General features: G+C 34.8%; 1 protein-coding gene across 1 annotated transcript in view; it reads right to left on the reverse strand.

Annotated features, from left to right (window-relative positions):
• Nucleotides 1-15,109: 15,109 nt before the first annotated feature.
• Nucleotides 15,110-19,174, reverse strand: part of LOC108691841 — a 9,013-nt gene continuing 4,948 nt past the window's right edge. The window contains exons 4-6 of the mRNA XM_018199771.1: nucleotides 16,147-16,282; nucleotides 15,584-15,713; nucleotides 15,110-15,195 (exon numbers count right to left, since the gene is read on the reverse strand). Coding sequence (XP_018055260.1) covers nucleotides 15,110-15,195; nucleotides 15,584-15,713; nucleotides 16,147-16,282 — 352 coding nt within the window. The remainder of the gene's footprint in view (nucleotides 15,196-15,583; nucleotides 15,714-16,146; nucleotides 16,283-19,174) is intronic.

A 19,174-nucleotide genomic window follows, 5' to 3' on the forward strand; every position in this document is an offset into this window, starting at 1 on the left:
GTGACCAACGTAGCTCGATGCGCGCGGCTCGATACTTCGAGCATAAACATCGACTCGCGTCACCCGCGCCCACCGCCACCACGTCCCGCTCGACCTCGACCCAGCGATATGCGGCTGCTGATACGAAAGCTGCTCCGGATTTGACGCAACTCGATTTGCGATTCGATTCGCGATCGTCGCCTGTCTTCCCCGACAACACGCGGTCTAGTCTTTTCCGTCGAGAGATTTTTATAAATCTCGGTACACTTCAGAAAGCTTCTTCATCGCGAGACGTCCACAATTGGCCGGTTCTCTCTGCGAATCGGTCTTTCGACTCTGGCGAACTTTTTTTTTCTCCAAACTAGGTCGCCGCGGGAAGTTACTTCGCCCAAGTGCGCCAAGTTTCTTGAGTTCACTACAGACTTTTGCTCCTCTTCTTTCAGTTTCCCGGAAATCGTTGTGATCGGTCCAGGTTATTCAACAAGCATCGCCGATCCGTCCGGTCGATCGCCGAATCGATACACGTCGGCCGGTCCAACGCGAACCGCGCGGTGTCCGCTCGTGCGCGCACGCGCGGAAATCGCCGTCGAAATCGCCAGTCTTCAAGATCGAAACGTCGATACGCCGATAAGGGTTGTCTCGTCCATAATGGCACCGCGTCGCGTATATGGAGATTCACTCTTCAAGATGTCCTCCTATGGCCGCGAGAACGAACGATCCGCGAGAACGATAACTCGATCGGGCGACACCGACGGCGGAATTCGCACACACGCGTGTACAGAGACATACACACAGACAGACACACACGTATACACCGGCCAGGGGTGGCAGAGAAGAAGAGGGGTCGTCGACGATTGGTCGTGGTCGGCGTCGATACGAAGATCAATGGCCGCCCGCGCTCTCTTCTGCGTGTATATAGAGAGAGAGCGAGAGAGACGACGATGGCGTCGAATCGACTGTCAGGCACTTGGGCCGCGCGCTTTCGATCGATCGGCTTTGTGGAGTGTCGAAGTCGCGGCCCGATGCTTCGCGCGCTCGATGGCGCACCTGACCTCGAAGAGTGGCGCGCGAGAGAGCAGACGATTCCTTCGGATAACCAACTTCTCTTCCTTTCGGACGGGGTGTTCTTCGCGGCTTTCCGATCCTGGACTTCGTCAACGTCGGCTCGCGCCCGCGTGCGCACGCTTCAAGCGCACCGCGACGCTCTCCTCTGTATGTGTGCGTATGTGTGTTTCTCTTTCTCTCTCTCTCTCTCTCTCTCTCTCTCTCCCTTTCTCTCTCCTTCCCTTTCCCTCTTTGCACCCCTCAACGCTGTCGTCGTCTTCGTACTTCTGAATTCCGTCGCAGTTTGTCCGGCACGAGAATTTTCTCCCGAGCAGATGGACTGGATTCCCTCGCGCGCAGAATAATTCCTCCTTTTCCTCTTATTCTTCCGCGTTCCTCTTCCTCTTCTTGGTCTCGGACCTCAGATCTCCGGAGCGCCCGCAGGAATCGCGCGAGGCGAGAAGGACGTTTTCTACGGCAAGGGCGCGCACGAGGTCGAATCGTGTGGTGTTGTTGGAACACACGGAGAGAAAACGAGCGCGTCTCGCGCTCGCACGGAGTTGTGCGGAGTTGCGCAAATCGCGAATGCTATGCTACGCGAGAGCCTCCGGCAGGAGGGTGCCTTTCTCTCCATCTCTCTCACTCTCTCTCTCTCTCTCTCTCTCTCTCTCTCTCTCTCTCTCTCTCTCTTCTTTGCTCTCTCGCGCGCTCTTCCTCTCGCTCTCTCCCGCGGAGCGAGACGGGAGCGACAGAGTTGAGGGGGTTGCAAGAGTACGGCGGGGAGGGAGAGGGGCGGAGATCTCGCCACGGGGATCTGTAACGAACTCGATACGCAGGGGTTCGAGGAGAGGGACGGGACGCGGCTCCGGGGGATGAAGAGTGAAGAAGGGTGACGCTGCTTGGGGACGAGGGAACCGGGGGGTGGACCAACGAGTCAGGGGTGGCCCAGGGACCACTCGACCACGTCCGGTACCCTGAACGACGCACAATGTTGCTTCTCAATTAGACGAATCTCTTCCTACATGCATTTGCGCGTTCGTTTTTTTGCTCCCCCTCTCATTTACTTCACGATGCAGATCGATAACCAGGTTCGATGTACTCTCGTGGTTTGATTTATCGAGCGACAAAGGACAATCATCGATTCGTTGTTACTCGGAGGTCTGTGTTTGCTATCGGTGTATTGTCAGCGATATCGATCCGTCGAATTGACTGACACGCCATGGCTGTCACGCTGCGGTATCTTTATACCGACACCTGCGTGCGCGCGTTGAATTCTCAAAAATTTACTTGAGGCTCTTGGAAATCGATTGTGTAAATTGTGAAAAATGACAAGACTAAGCAAATTGAAGAGAATATTTATAATTTCATTAGTTATAATTTCAACACTTGAAAAATTTGCTCACTTTTGTAATTTTCACCTCGTTTTATGATACATAATCTATCCTTGTATCATTCAGTACGGATGTATATTTAGATTGATGATAGTAAGAAGAAGATACGTAATGAAAATTAATGCAAAAATCTATTAAAATATAAATATTTTTCACGATAAAACAATATTTGCATTTTATATATACTTGTAAAATATATTGAAAATTTTTTTATTTTAGAATAGAATGAAATTATATTTAAATTATAATTATATTTATTTCTTTCAATTCAAAAGCTATCATACATTGTTTCATTTTTTAATTAGGCACAATTCAATTCCAAATATTTATTAATTATATAAGACAAACGAAATTACTGATACATTGTTGTTTTATTTAGAAATATTTTCATTTTAATATAAACTGTGAGAATTATTTTTCTTGCTTCTGACGTCATAATCACTGCAGACAGTAGATAGTTTTCATTCTATTGAAGTGCTGGCGAACAAACAAGAGGACAACACGAAATGAGATTTTGAAAATTAACGGAACAATCGGACGGTGTATTTTTAATAAACGAGTCCAGTGTAAACACATTGAGTGTTTCAATATTAAACGCGCATGCAGAGTTCGTTAATGTTCAATTCAATGGGACTAAATAAGCGAAAGTGAGATCTTTTCTGTAACGTCGAGTGATTACGCACAGAGCTTTACAGTTTGACGAGCGCGCTGTGCTTACAGTCCTGATTTTATACGATTAAATATTCTGAAATACCCGGGAGCATTTTGTATCTTAACGACAAAGTAACAACAAAACGTTCTAACGCAAATAATAAAAATAAAAGCAATATAACATTTTAACGAAAACTTAAACGCTGATATTTTTTTAATAATATAACTGAACAAACAATATGTTTTGTTTATATATATATATAATACATAATCTGTTATTTAGGAGCATAAACAGGTTTTTACACAAGAATAAAGTTTTTTCTTTGTTATATGTCGTTATTATTTACGGTCTGTCCGAAACAAACATCGAATTTATTATAATTTTTAAACATATGCAACATATTTCATAAAGCTGAGAAAATGAGCTACAATGATCTTGCATGATTCTGAACGAAATATAGAATCAATGTGTGCAAACATAATTAAATCTCTTGTAAAAAGAAGTTAAATTTAAAACTTTCTTCTTCAAAAATACTCCACACAATTTTCTCGCATAGAATAAAAACCAGCATTGATCGATCCGTTAAAAGATATAAAAAGAATTGGTAGCACTTTGAGGTTGCATGCGTAAATGTATAGTATAATTATGCATACGAAATTGAATTAAATATTTTAAAAATTTCATAGAACATTTTTTTACTACAAGAAGCTGGAACGTGACAATAGACGTAACAAAATAGATTTTCAACTTGTACTTGTTAATAAACAATTTTATTTCTAAGATAATTAGCTTCTAAACAATTGTTTTTGCAATTTTCGAAATGATTGCTTTCGTCGACTGATGTAAATAATAATTAGTAAGATAAAATATAATATTATTTTATTTTATTATATATACAACTTTTTATAAACAATTCAACGTCACTCTTAATTAAACATGTTATACGTATACATGTTTTCTCTCTCTATATATAGGACTTTATTTATATATTATATTACATAATTTTCTCTCTATACATAGAAAAAAGTATCCAAGCTTTTTAAAAATTACATGTGTCAGTGGATTATAGTGCGAAGAATTCTTCGCCAAGTTGAATCAACGTCCGAAAGGGGTGCAAGGAGTGAGGTAAACGACAGGAATAAAGAGAGTGCGAATCCATGCAGCTCTATTAAAAGGCGGAATCTCGGACTGTGTGTAAGAGTCATTGCGACGTGTTGGTAGGCGCGGCGCTGGAATTACATGGCCGCGTGAGAGCCGGAGCTGCGGGCGTTTCCGTTGTTGCCCACCTCGAACTGTTTGCTAAGTAGTTGCCAAGGAGTATAGCGCTTCGGAATACAAGGAGACTTATGTCTGTCGGTCCGTTCGATCGCGGAAGCGTGTCGGATGCAGCCGCGGGTGCAGCACAGCGCCCGATGCGCTGCTCGGCTCTGCGAGTTTCTACGAGACGGCCATTTACAATTCAATTCCTCCCCAATTACAATACAAGTGACTCACCCGCCTACTCATCTATCCCTTTCCCCCAGCCTGTTAGGTTTGCGACTCGACATGCAGCGTTCTCCGGAAAGGTTGGAAACTTTGATTCCGCCGGCATGGAATTTCCAAGATGAATCGGAAGGGATTTAGTTTCATTCGCAATTCGATCCGGTAAAGCTGTATCGTGAAAGTGATTTAGCTGCATAGTGAAAAGCTGTGATTGTTCTGAGTTACGTATTGAGAAATCTAACAAGTTTTTAGGCGTTACGGCCACTATTATCCCTTAATACACATAGTAATTTTCCAGTCCTTTATTGTACACAACGGGTCGTTCTGAGTTAATTTTCATCATCACTTTTAGAAGTACAAAAATTGTTAAGTGATATTTTTATATGTATTTTTACAAAATATTTGTAATCCTAAGAAATGTAATATTGATTAATTTAATATTAGAAATGTATTAATTGATTAATATTGGCTTTCCATACTTTGCAAAGGGTAACAAATATCTTATAAATAAATGAAGCCTAATCAGTCATTATTGATTGTTTTTATTCTTTAAATTAATATTATATTTCTTGTAAAAATAAGATTTTAACATTTTTTTACTTTTCAATAATCATGTTCTTTAGGTTCATGAAATATTTGACTTTTCATTTTCTTTAATTTCATTTATTTCGTCCTTTGATTAAGAAACGTTGATACTTCTATAATATTAATACTGGCTAATTTACTGAAACACAGTAATTAATTATTTATTTTAAGTAATAAAAGCACTGTTGTTCAGCAGTGCTGTTAGTACTCCAAATACAAAACTATTGTTACAATTGTTCGATAAATTAGCCAGCATTAAGTTGGCCAATATTAAATTTCCGCAAAAGAAGGTTGTTGTATTAGAAAAAAATAGAAACCATTACGTACTCTAGTATTAAAAGAAAAAAAATACAGAACATAACTTAATATATACTAAAAGTTAATATTCACAAAAACATTGGAAAATATGACATTAGAAAATGTGTGGATATGGATCTCATACATCGCAGGTCTCCAAGGGACATTCTAAAAACGTCTAAAGGATGTTGTAAGGACATCCTAAGGACATTCTCAAGATATCCGTCGCATAAAGTGTGCTCTGTGGAATGTATTGCGTTTTCCAGCACATTATTTTTCAGATTCGCTGAATCTTGCTAGCCGATGGAGCAATATTAGTCGGATTATTAATTACCGACGTCGGTAGATTGAAAAAGATGAAGAAACGCGATCGACAGCGGAGGAAATTCGCGCGGAAAGCCGCATCGGCCAGAAAGAAAATCGATCGATATTACCATGGTCGAGTATTCGCCGGCCGCGAACTTGATTTTCGATGGAATGGTCGACGCATATTGCAGGTATCAGAATTCCGAGATTCAGATAAGCCCAGAGCGATAGAGGAAATGCGGTAATGTAATGTAACGAAACGCACGACGACGGCCGAGTCCTCGAGAATATTTCCCAGACGAAACTCGGTCCATTCGCGGGTATCCGCGACAAAGTGAAATCGATATCGGCGTTACGGTTATATCCGATGGCCGAGAGTCGGACGGAAAAGAAACGATGGATTAAAGCGCGAGCGGATAAATTCACCGCGTGATTAAAGCGCGCCGGCGGATTATGCCGGCGCGGGAAAATAAATATTCAAAGGGGATGCGTCGTAATATTCATATATCGAGTAATATCCTCACAACGAATTCCACATATGCATGCGTACGTGCGCGCCCGCGCGCGCGTGCCATTTATTTTTAAATTTGTTACACACTTTTTTTTCTTCATTTAATTTCCCTCGTCGACACACGAGTAGTATGCAATGAATCCCAAATGGTTATTCCTACACCATTCAAATTTATACAAACTGACCGTTGTTTACATCTGAAGATCTTTTTATAGCACTTTTTTTCTACACTAGAACTTCCAATAAACGCAAGTATATAACTATTACATGTTACTAACACGTATGTTACATGTAATGTACATGTTGTAATTTCCTACTCGTAAATGTAACATTTGTAATCATGTTTTTCTATCTGGATGTAATTATAATAATTGCGATGTAACTTGTGTAACGTCCAGATAGAAAAACATGACTTGTTAGTATCGTAGGATGTCAAAGTTAACCAAATATCCTTGGTATTCTATCATATCAACAAATTATTGTTATTCTGTCTGGATATAATTACAATATAACTATAACGCAACATATATTACACTACACATGTTACATGATGAATGAGAAATAACAATTACTATGTATGCTATACAACAGTATATCCATGTTTACTCTTTCTTATTTTCATCAAATGTCAAACATGTACCATATCTTACTGTAGGGCTCTCCGTTCTTATTTCAAGACCATTTTAAGTAATGTAAGATATTATTATGTTTTTCTGATTGACATTTTAAGATTGTACTCAAAACGGTCTTAAATATAAGAATCGATGAATATCAATTTAAGTTCCAAAAGTGTAGACTAGTTCAGTTGTTCGCGTTGCTTGCACTTTTTGCACTCAGCATTTTTGTTTCCTCTTTCTTTAATGCCCGATATTATTTCATTTTAAGTATAAACATTTTTGGCGATTTCAAGCAATGTGAACAAATTTGTAGAAAACAGAGTATGCATTTCGTTGGTAATTTCTAACGTACGCTATGACACTCATAAATTACGCCATAATTTCGCTTTGTGTGTACATTCTTAAAATGCAAGATTAATCCATCCTTTATATACATAAAAAAATTTTCACGTTTCATAACTTTGTGAAATGCAAATTTCCTACTTCTTTATATATAATTTTGCGCGAGGGCATTGGAAATAATAGGGCTCGTTAATGCCAGAATTTTACGGTCCTGGAGGGGTAGTTTCTCGACGTCGAAGAGTGGGGACTCGCCGCTGACGACGGGAAGAGGGGCGAGAGGGCGAAAGCTGCGATGTAACGTCGATATCGCGCTCTATACGAGGCGTCGCGACGCCGCGAGTGGGGCGTTCACGCGGAGACGCGGGGAAGAGCGGGGTGAGTTTCACATGGGTAAAATAATCGATATATAACGGCGACCGATATGTATGTGCCCGACCTGTATATAATGCACCCCGCACACGTGCACGCGAGACCAACCCTTTGCATGTTCAGGCTTATTCCTGCGTGTGTGTTTGCGCGCGCGCGTTTCCTCTCTTCTAAGTGTGCGTACGGATGCGCACACGCGTGCGTGCGCGCGCGCGGTACGCAGGCGCACGCGTGCCGCACGAATTCACGCGCGTGAGATCGATGCGGCACGACTCGACGTTGCATAGGGCTTCGACGACGACATCGACTTTCCCCCGCACAATCGTCGCTGTTGTTGTTACAACTCTTTAAGTAGGGTAGGTGGTTTTAAAGACAAATTAGTTGATAGGTGGCGCGCCTAGACACCTTTAAAAATTTTTGATTTTATAGTTGTATTTTTATAGTTGTATTTTTTACTAATACAAACTAAAAAAAATTTACTATATCTTAATACATATTTCTTTGAATAGTGCGAGTAAAATTTACAGCAAATAAATATTTAGTCAATAAAGAAATGATAGTTGAATCACAAATTAATAATTTTTGTATTAAATAAATATGTTTGCATTTAATAAATATTTACTTAAAACTATATTCAAACAAATATTTATTAAAACTTAGTATTATTTTCAGATTATATCTTGTTATAACTGAATTTTTACTTTGACAGAAATCCAATTTAATACTGAAAATTACTTATTTTTTATATTGAAAGCAGTGAACAATGCTTAAAATGAATAATTAATTACTACTTTCTAGTTTTTGTAAGAATAGTTATATTAGATAGAGGAGGAGGGAAGAGGGGGGGAATATAAAAATAAGAAATTTCTTCCTTTTAGATATCTGACCAATTTTTCTTTTTTTTTTTTTAGGAACAAGATTTTGGATAAAATTATACCTAAGATACTGTGACTGTTCCCACTTACTCACTTAAAGGTTAAATATATTAAACATATTTTTAACAAATTATAAAGGAATACAGATTTTTCTGTATTGTAGAATACAAAAAGTTTGATAATGATTTAGAACCTGGATAAAAATTTTTTTTAATAAATAGACATGTTTTAAAAAATAATTAAGAATGTATTGCATATATTTTTAAAATAATGAAAATATTACAGAAAAAGATACAAATTATTATAGATAGCATTCAAAAATAATATTAAAAAATTTAGCGACGATTCATCATCTGAATTAAAAGTTTTTTTTCAATAAGAAGTTTCTTATATCTAAAAAAAAATGTGTGTATTGTAGAATCATGATTTTAATTTTTTTGTATAAGTACTTGTAAGCATTCAAGGCGCTTTATGTAAAGTTACATTACGACGCAAAAATTAGTTGTTCTGTAAATAAATGAGAAGCGTCGAGTGGTTTGTCGCTCGGTGCGATTGACTCGTGATCTGTAGATCCCACCTTCATCTACATACGCGATTTTTCGCGTTTAAGGAGCCGAAAATGGCTCTATCTGGTGGTTAAGAGATTTTTGATCATTAGTGCCGTTTGGATCCGTTAAATTGTAGATTCCATATATTAATGGATATAATATATATACTTGCCAATAAGCATGGCAAGCGTGACATTTTAATGCCAAATACTTTTCTTTCGAAAATTCATGTATAATGGAAGTGGCCGATAGGAGTGGAGTCAGGCTGATATACAATAAGAATAGTAATAGTAGTAAATAAACGAAGTATTTATTTCTTCTAAATCTTTGTTCTCTGAATTGCAATAAAATTAATCTCTGAATTGCAACAAAACTTTACATAAATCATTTTGAATACTTAAAATATTCAAACATTTTTACGAAAAAAATTGAAAATTTTGTCATTGCTTTTTCAACTTCAGTTTATAATAATAAAAATAATAATAAATAAAGTAAATAAAAACATGTTATTCAAGAAAAATAAATTCAACTTTTATGTATACATAGTTTATTCAAAGTATAAATATTTTTACAAATAAGTGTAATATTATTTAGAATTTTTGGATTCAAAAATTATTTCAATAAGAAGTAAATATATTTTTTATAAATAATTACGATAAAATGAGAAAATTTCTATAAAATTGTATTGTTGGATATAAACATTGACCTTATTAAACTGTTCCATATTTATAATATAATATTTATTTTTATACAGAAATATATGCTTCCAATTTCACTTTTTACAGAATCCATATATCTGATACGAACAATAAAAAGACAGGACAACAAGGAAAAGCTTATAAACGAGTAAAAAAGATAAATATTTAATAATAAATTTTAATACAGTATAAAGAAATGAGAAATTTTAGCTTACTTTGCCATCTTCATACGGAATTAATTAATTAATCCATATATAATCGCAAATCTTAAATAACATTAAATGATACTAAACACAAATCATGTGAGACATTGCAATTTTACAAACAATAATTTCCTCTTTACATTTGCTACAACAGCTCGAGTTATCCGATATGTCCTGAATCACGAGACTCGCCGTGAGATTTAAATCCGGTTTTCGATCGTCGCGTCGGAAACTCGCCGCGCGATGGCTTAAACGGCGGAACTTAGGAATCGGATCGATTCGCGAGAAACGTGCTCTCATTATCGCACAGTTACTCCCACCGTTTATTTCTATTTGACGTAGGGAAGAATATCTATTGTCCGCAGTGCAACATGCGAGAAGCGCCTTGCGCCCTTACGAAAATGGAGATATCAAACAGGCGAAACGTCGTAAAGGATGTAAATTTCTTCTGGACTAAATATAGCCTGCCTTCATCGCGAAATCTCCGTTCATAAATAATAGCGTGCTCCTTTTAATGTTGCGACCCACTTTTCCAATTTTACGACGTTCTCACAATTTCCCTGAAATACCTGAAATAAATCGCGCATTCCGTGAAAGAGCCTGCACACACGTAATTCTTTGATCGTGCAAAATCGAAAATAAATACCAGATGAAAAATTTACGGATTTCGATTGTGCCGCGACACGCTAAAAATTTATACGTCGCGGAATTTAAATGAGCACGATTCTCATGAATCGCAGGAAAAGTCGCCGCAGCGCGACCGTTGCAATTTTTGCGAATCCTCGGATAGAACTTTGAGCGCAAAAACTTCTGCCGATTGCGACGGTTGCGTGAAATTCGATCCGCGCAAAAAGATCTCCGCGAGGCCGGGATGATTTTTGCGAATTAACGAGGTCCCGATGTATCGGCTTTCCGCTCGTCGTTCCCGCGGAATGCAATTAAATCGAAAGAGAGCCCGCGGCCTTCCCCGCGATATCGCGATAATACGCGACGATATTCGTGCCCGCGATTCTGTCCTCCCGCCGCGATTTTAACGCGAATTTCGCTGCAATAAAACGAGTGAACGATCCCAGCTTGTGACGATGTGTAACGCGTTTTTTCTCTTCTTTCCTTTTTTTTTCCACACCAATGTTAACCCGCCGAACGCGCGGAACGCAGATGATGCACGTCCTCGCATTTCCCTCGTCGTCGCCGTACACTTTCTTTATGGAAATCGATATCTATAATTATTTCATCACTCGCTCTGTGCATAGTATTATGCTCGCATTATGGGACTCTACGGACTCGGTTGGATGATGATTGCTAACAATAAAAGTAGTGCATCAAAGTCATGTCGTATAATTAAATATCCTATCATTTTATTAAAATAAAAAGCTCGGCGTATTTTTTACGCGAAGCTGTCTAACTAAATAAAAAGATAGACTAAAAAAGAAAAAGATAAGTCTCTATAGTTTCAATTGTTTCAAAAATTTTACGGTGCATATTTGGGAAGTTTATATTTTTATCATGTTTCACGTGTCCCAAACAGTCCACTCAAATTTTTGCGTTAATTTAATACTAGAGATATCAACATTTCATTAAAAAGGACTAAGTGGATAAATTACTGTGATAGAAAAATTAAGAGAGTAACGGAAAACCAAATTTCGTCATATAATGTAAAGACTTATTGAAAAGTCAAAGAATTTTTAAATCATCTGCGACATGAGAAATATCGCATAATGTTAATTCTGTCCTTTAGATGAGAAATATAATATTAAAAAATTGCAATGGCTAATAATTACCTCAGTTCTTCTAGTATTATTATAAGATGAATATATTAGGAAGTAACACAAATATTATATTAAAAAATAATATCGAAAATATAACACTGACAATTTTTAAGCAAATCGTGAAAGCATATTTTTTCAGAAAATTTAATATTTACAATATTAAAACGTTACAATAAAATGAATATTTATGATATATTTATTGAAATTAACACATTTTATTCATTTATCTCAGAATTTATGTTTTAAAATGTATTATTTTTACATTAATTATTTATTTATTCATAAATAATTGTATTATTTTAAAACTTAGAAATGTTGAATATCAATTTAACACAAAATGTTCGAATAATGCTATCATATTATATTAAATTAATACTTGGATATGTTCAACACAAAAATTTTCACAAAGACCGAATTTCTAACAGAAATTTAAAAGGTTTTTTTTTACTATATATGTATTCAATTATGAACACATTGAATTATTGCTTTTTGTATGTACTGTATTTTTCGTGCTACGTTTAAGGAAAAGCTATTACTTTTTTAGTAATTTGGTAATTATAATAATTTCGTTGAAATTAAAGATAAATAAAATATAAAATACTGAATAACTTATAGATCTGTCCAAGATTTAACTGAGACTTACATATATCTTCTGTAATTAATTCTCGAGTGTATTTGAAATGCCTTTCGCAGATCTCCTTCCAGGTTGATATTACTTATTAGTGATTGCTACAAACATTTATAGATCATAGACGTCAGATCGGACATGAAAGTGGAGATATGCTTTTCCGTGTAATTAACACAAACGATATACAGGCGTACTCATTGGCGTAACTAGAGCAGCGTGTATACATGTAATACATGGGCGTCGATACATCAGAGAGATGTCAAAGTCTCCCTCCTCTCTTCATCCCCTCCATCTCTCTCTCTCTCTCTCTGTAATTTTCAGAGCCTTTAATAATCACTTTGGAGATGCGTAAGTATAAACAGTTCCATCAGGATGAAAGAAAAAAGGAATGACAACGTCACCGAAAGGGATTACACGTTTTGAGTGATTAAAGAAAATTTTATTTGACTTGTGATTTATCTTGTGATTTATTTCATTGAAAGTTTTATGTAATATTTTATAAAATAACTCCAATAAAAATTGTATATCTTACAAATAATTCTGTAAATTTGTTTTTATCTTTCGATAAATAATACCAATTAAATATAATAATAACAATTAAAATGTCGTATAAATGTAAGAATTCGTTTATTTTAAGTAAATTCAAACGAGGAAATATGAGAAAAACAAAAAGAATAGAAAAATTATATATTTCAGGTGAATTCTCGGTTAAGGAGGACTTCGTATAATATATTTTTACTTCCTGCTGATCATTAAACATAATTTGAGTCACCTAATTCAATGTAATGAATCTTTTTTATGCGAACATAATTTATGATCTAAGAAGTATCGTTTCCTCGTAATTTGATAAAATTTACGTGATGTATGATAATAGTCGATCATTATTATTAGTAGATTTGTCTAGCTAAATTTACATTAATATTACACGTCTATCTAAATATCCTAATTTTATTTAATTTCATTTTATCGCCTTATACTGTCTTTAATAATACTTATTTCTGACAATAGCATTCTTAATTAATGTATAATGATTTAATATCATTTTTACTATCAGTGGAAACTAATAAAGATAATTTTTTTTAATTAATATGCATTAATATGCAGTATGCATCATTTTTATTTTTATACAACTTAATAAGTTATAATATAACAGAAAAGTATAATAAAAAAAATATTCATTTAAATTTTTAAATCAGTATTTAAATCAATATCAATACTCGCGTTCATATCAATGTACTGCTTCGAAGTATTTTGACATTTTAAATCAAAGAAAATTAAAAAAACTAAAAAACTTTGCGTGTGTTTCAAAAGTTTCAAGTAGAACTTTTACAATCGTCCATTATCAGTCTGACAAAAAAACATTAATGTCTCTATCTCTTTTTTCCTCTTTCTCTTCTCTTTGTCTTTCTTTTTAATAATGCCAGTCGGCTAACATATGATCCTATATAAGACTGGGACCGAGTCACGTTCAACGCACTTATAGGGTAGTCAAACGGGGAATCCCCTTCGAATCCTCTCCCCCCTCCTCCCTTCCTTCCCGTAATGGAGGATGAAGATAGCCCCCACTGTAAGAGCTCACCTGCCGCCAGGTGTGACCCCCGTCTTGTTCGCCATCTGCATGAGGGGCCCGTGCCGTTTCCTCTTTACTTACCTCGTGCGAGAGCGTGATTAGCACACGCACACACGTATTATACACGGGGCATCGTAAAACTTAGCACGCGACCACATTCGTAGATATACGTCACGAATGTATCGGTGGCTAACCGAGTATGGGGTTACCTTGGTCAAGCCTATTCGAAGCCTTCGCTCGAGTTGGAAGTATAATAGAAAGAATGATTTCATGAAGTGACGTTTATCTAAACATTTAGCTGGTTACTGATCAGAAAATATCATGACTGTCAAAATTTATTGACATTTAATATATACTATGCGTTTCTCACGTTATAAAAATTTATAATTTTGTTATATAATTTTTTAAATAAATAAAATATATACTGGATTAGCAAAATAATGTAGGATCTTCAACATAAGCGATGCTAAAAAAAGTTTTGATATTTTGATAATTAACTTGAGCTTTCTATATAATTATTTTAGTGATCTAAATTATTTTCAGATGTGGCTAAATTTTTGAATATTTTGATAAAATCGTTCTTTCAATATATAAATAACATTTAATTAAAAAGCAATAAGATTTCAATGAGCCATTTAGTTTTAAGAGCATAACGTTAGAAATAGAGATTTAGTTTTTTATCATAAGTAGCATCTAAAAATATAGTTATGTAACTTACTAAAATGGAAACGGTTTATTAAATAATTTTCGATTTGTTCGTTAATAATTTTTATTTAAAGAAAAGAAAATGAATTGAAATAATACAATTAATCACAGAATGCAAGTAAAATTTTCCAGTTCATTTTTAGCTATAAAATGTTTTAATAATGGTAATTGTTATATATTAATAATGATAAAATATTAACATACTTCTTTCTGTGCTTTTCATATTTTATTTTATTATTTATTAAGTTTATATTTTTATCTGTACATTCATACGAGGATTAATTTCTTTTATTTATCAAATATTCGATAGATTGAATGACATATAATATCGAGAATAAATAATTAAATATATAATGTTGCAAAATTATTGCGCTTCCGTTCAACTGTGAAATATTCTATGAATTATGATTAAATGTACAGTGAGTTTTATTCTTATCACATTTTATTATTCTGTATATTTGCATACAGGAACTTTTTTGTAACAAATTCTTTGTCAATTATTTTCGTTACATATTAAATCAGCTTTCGAACTTTGCTCGCTTCAATCATATTCAGCTCCGATAGTAATGCTCATGTCATCAGAAATGATTTTCGTTTGATGGTACCATCGATTCGTATCCAAGACGACTGCAATTGAAAATTACAATCAGAGCAATGTAAAAAAAATTTTTAACGCAATATAATGTATAATAAAAATAATATGAAAAGTAAATTTTATTGATTATCACAATTATTTCTGAAATATTTTTTCTGTAGTTTCTTTATACATTTTCGAAAAAAATTTGAATCAATTTTATTTTAAACACTGTTAATTCTTTTGCTCCAATTCAAGGATATAAACGATATCCGCATGCCCTGCATTTTAGCATTAAACGTGAGCGAGCAATACCCAATTCGGAATAACATTAAATGCAACTATCGATCAAAAGACCACATTTAATGCTAAACAAGGAAAGTAATTAATTTTGCAATTAATTCGATCATTGTTTATTGGCATATATTGCGTGACTCTCACTTATCTCTCCGGTATGCACAATCACTTCCAGCCTCTTGCATGTGTAGTGACACTCTCTCGGCGGATCTAAAATCCACAATTTTTCACCCTTTATCTGCGCCTGCCAGGAAGGATAATCTACATCGTCCACCTTGGAAAAATTTCATATTTTCAAAATATACGATTAATGATAGTCATCCGTATACTTAAACACAAGCGCATACTTCAATATTTGAATATATTTACATATAAATAATATATTTATGTATAAATACAAATATGGTTAGAAAACATATTTTAAAGTTAAAGAAAGAAAAAGAAAAAAATTAAAGAGATTGAATATGTAATTAATTTTGATTAAATAAAATGCAACATTTTCACAAATATATGTATTATTTTACATATATATATTTATTATAAAAATATAATATAAAATTATTAATAAATCTTTATTGTAATGTAATTATATATTTATTGTAATCAATAAATAATTTTGAGTTATCGTTTTTTAAAGAATGTTGTTATACGATTGTAATACAATTGTTATTTCGTATAAAACTCATACAATTTTGAATAAAACCTACGTGCATCGGTGCGCCATAGCCGTTACTTCCCATGAAAATCCAATCCGTTTTCTTGCTTTCGGCAGTGGCGGGAAGAAAATATGGTCTCTGATAATGCTCCCTCAATATTATGCCAATTTTCTCATCGCAATTGCTCCTAAAAAGAAAAAAAGACAAAGCATTATAAGAAAAACAAACTAATAAGAGGAAAAACTAAGATATTATTTTTTTTTCTTTGATAATTTTATCAAAAATACGAAATCATCGATTGATCTCATCGAGATCTTCTATCGATCGTTTCTCAACGTCAGCATGACATTGGAAATGTAATTTTTTTCGTAAGCCTGTTAGCGAAATCGTACATCAACGTTAATGATTCGAGGAACTCTCGGAAGCCGTGAAAATACTCGCAGGCTAGTATACGTAAACTTACAAGATACGTAAGTCTATAAATCTAAGTTATCTGTGTAGACCTTCTTCAGTTTTATCCTTTTTCTCGTATTTGTAAAGAAAAATATATATACATAAGTTTAAATTTTAATACAATGACTCTTTTATTCTTCATTTTTAAGTATCTCAGGTAACAGATATAAGTAATTAATAACATAAAAGTAATTAATTTTATTTCCTATGGAAATCGTCAGAAGCTCTCTAAATGAAAATAAGAATAAAGGACTCCTTATTAATTGCAACGTCAGTTAAGTACAGGTTTTTATACCATTTATTTTCTAATATTATTTCTTCTCAATCTAATATTATATTAATCGATGTGGTAGATTCCTGACATAAGATAATGATATACCGAAGAAATTGTCATTGATAAAACAGTTCCCACTTTTGTCATTTATAATAACTGAGAAAAGGAATAATATCGGTATAAAAATCGAGATATATACCTTTAATTATTTTCTAATAATTTCTCCTTCATCTAATATTCCATTAATCGAAGTGTATTAGACATAAAGAAATAATATTGCGAAAATTATCATTAACAAAATGCTTTTCGCTTTACCTATTTATTACAATTAAGAAGGAAGAGGAAAGATATGATGATGAATAAATTTAATAACATTAATCGATATAGAATAAAACGGAGACAAGTTAATAATACTGATAGAATCGCAATTGGTGAAATAATCCGTTTTTCATTTTTTTCAATTACAACAATCAAAGGAGAACAAAAAGACCGACGCTTCATTTAGAGAGACGCTTTATACAAAATTTAAATATTAATAACGCAGAGGAAAATATACATATATTTCATGGATAAACATTGTTTTCCCTCAAAAATATTGTCCCGCGCGCTACTACATATTTTGCAAGTTCATGCGAATTCCGATTGCCTGAATGTAGTCGCGCGCCTGTGTTTTGTTTTGATTCGCTCGTTCTCACGCTTGTGCCTCTCTCCGCGCCTAACTTCAGAGCAGTCGGAGCGTTGGCGCAATTGCGGTGTGCGCGCATCTTTCTCTCTCTTTCTTGTGCCGAAGTCACATGTCGAACACACGAATCGGGAATTTAGCAACCGGCCAGTTAATTGCGTGTGCGCGTCAATTACCATATATCGTCGCGATCGATGGCTCCGTCAATAGATATGTACGTATATATCCGTGAACGACGTATTTATGGCCGTTTAGCCCCAAAGCTTGCCGCCCGTTTCGGAATCGTCCGGATTCCGACCTCCCGACCGATTGATCCATTTACTGAAGCGCAAATTTCTCAACGAACCTTCCGGTTGATCGAAATAATAATTGATCATTGAGCGATCGCATAGTGTCCAGAAAATTTTCCGACGACTTCGTGACGATCTTGAAGAGAAGTTATGTTCCGTTGTAGTGTGAAGTTTATCAGTGTGAAGTTGTCACAGGATTGTAGTAGTTAGATTTATTTTAGAAAACTCTCGAGCTAAATAATTAGGAATATAATCTTAATAATTATTAGTTTAAGTTTTAGCTAAAAAAATTAATTTATGGCAATTACTGTATGTTTGTTTCAAGAACTTTTTAAATTTATGTATAATGTCGGTAACTAATAAATAATAATGCATATGAAAGAATTCTAGATGATTAAAAAAAATATAAATGCTTATTATTTTTGATCAGAGCTATATACGTAGGTTGATTTGGTAAATTTCCATGAAATGGCGCTACAATCCATTTGATGACGCGACATCTCGAAAGATTCACTCCTCGAACCCCTTCAGGCCAAATTTCAGAAAGGACGCATAGTTCACGTTTGATAGTCATTTGAAATAGGCTGTCTCAAAGTCTGCAAAATACTCATTGACGGCGACAATGACTTCCTCATTTGACGAGAATTTCTTCCCACCGAGCCAAGTTTTTAAGTTTGGGAACAGAAAGAAGTCATACGGGTCCAAATCCGGAGAATAGGGTGGATGAAGAATCAATTCATAGCCCAATTCGTAGTTTTGTCATTGCAACGATCGACTTGTGGGACGGCGCGTTGTCTTAAGAACACTTTTTTGCCAATCTCGCTTCAAATAATTACCAAACGTGAACTATGCGTCTATCCTTTCTGGCTGAAATTTGGCCTGAAGAGGTTCGAAGAGTGGATCTTTCGAGATGTCGCGTCATCAAATGGATTGTAGCGTCATTTCATGGAAATTTACAAAACTTATCAAATGACCTACGTATTTTGATATATATTTTTACACGAAATGTATATTAAAATATAAACATCGAAACACAACTGTATAAAATTGTAATTGGAATTGTAGTCAGAAATCTGAATTGCAAATAAAATGAGCTTGATGTCGTCACGAAAAATTATTTCGATCATCGATATATTCATGATTTATTCAGGAAGTATTAGACAATCATTGCAGTATATCTCGATAGTTCTATCATGTGAACTCCGTGCGACTGTAGCATACAATTGAATTTCCACAATCTTCGGTTAGGTTAACCTCGATAATAATCGGTAGTGATTGCAATCTCATTTTCTACATTTGCTACAATTATTGATCGTAGTTGATCTCTTGAGCAAAATTAATATTGTAATTAATTATGATATATATATATATATATATTAA

The sequence above is a fragment of the Atta colombica genome, unplaced genomic scaffold (assembly GCF_001594045.1).
Source record: "Atta colombica isolate Treedump-2 unplaced genomic scaffold, Acol1.0 scaffold53, whole genome shotgun sequence".
Taxonomy (NCBI): Eukaryota; Metazoa; Arthropoda; class Insecta; order Hymenoptera; family Formicidae; genus Atta; species Atta colombica.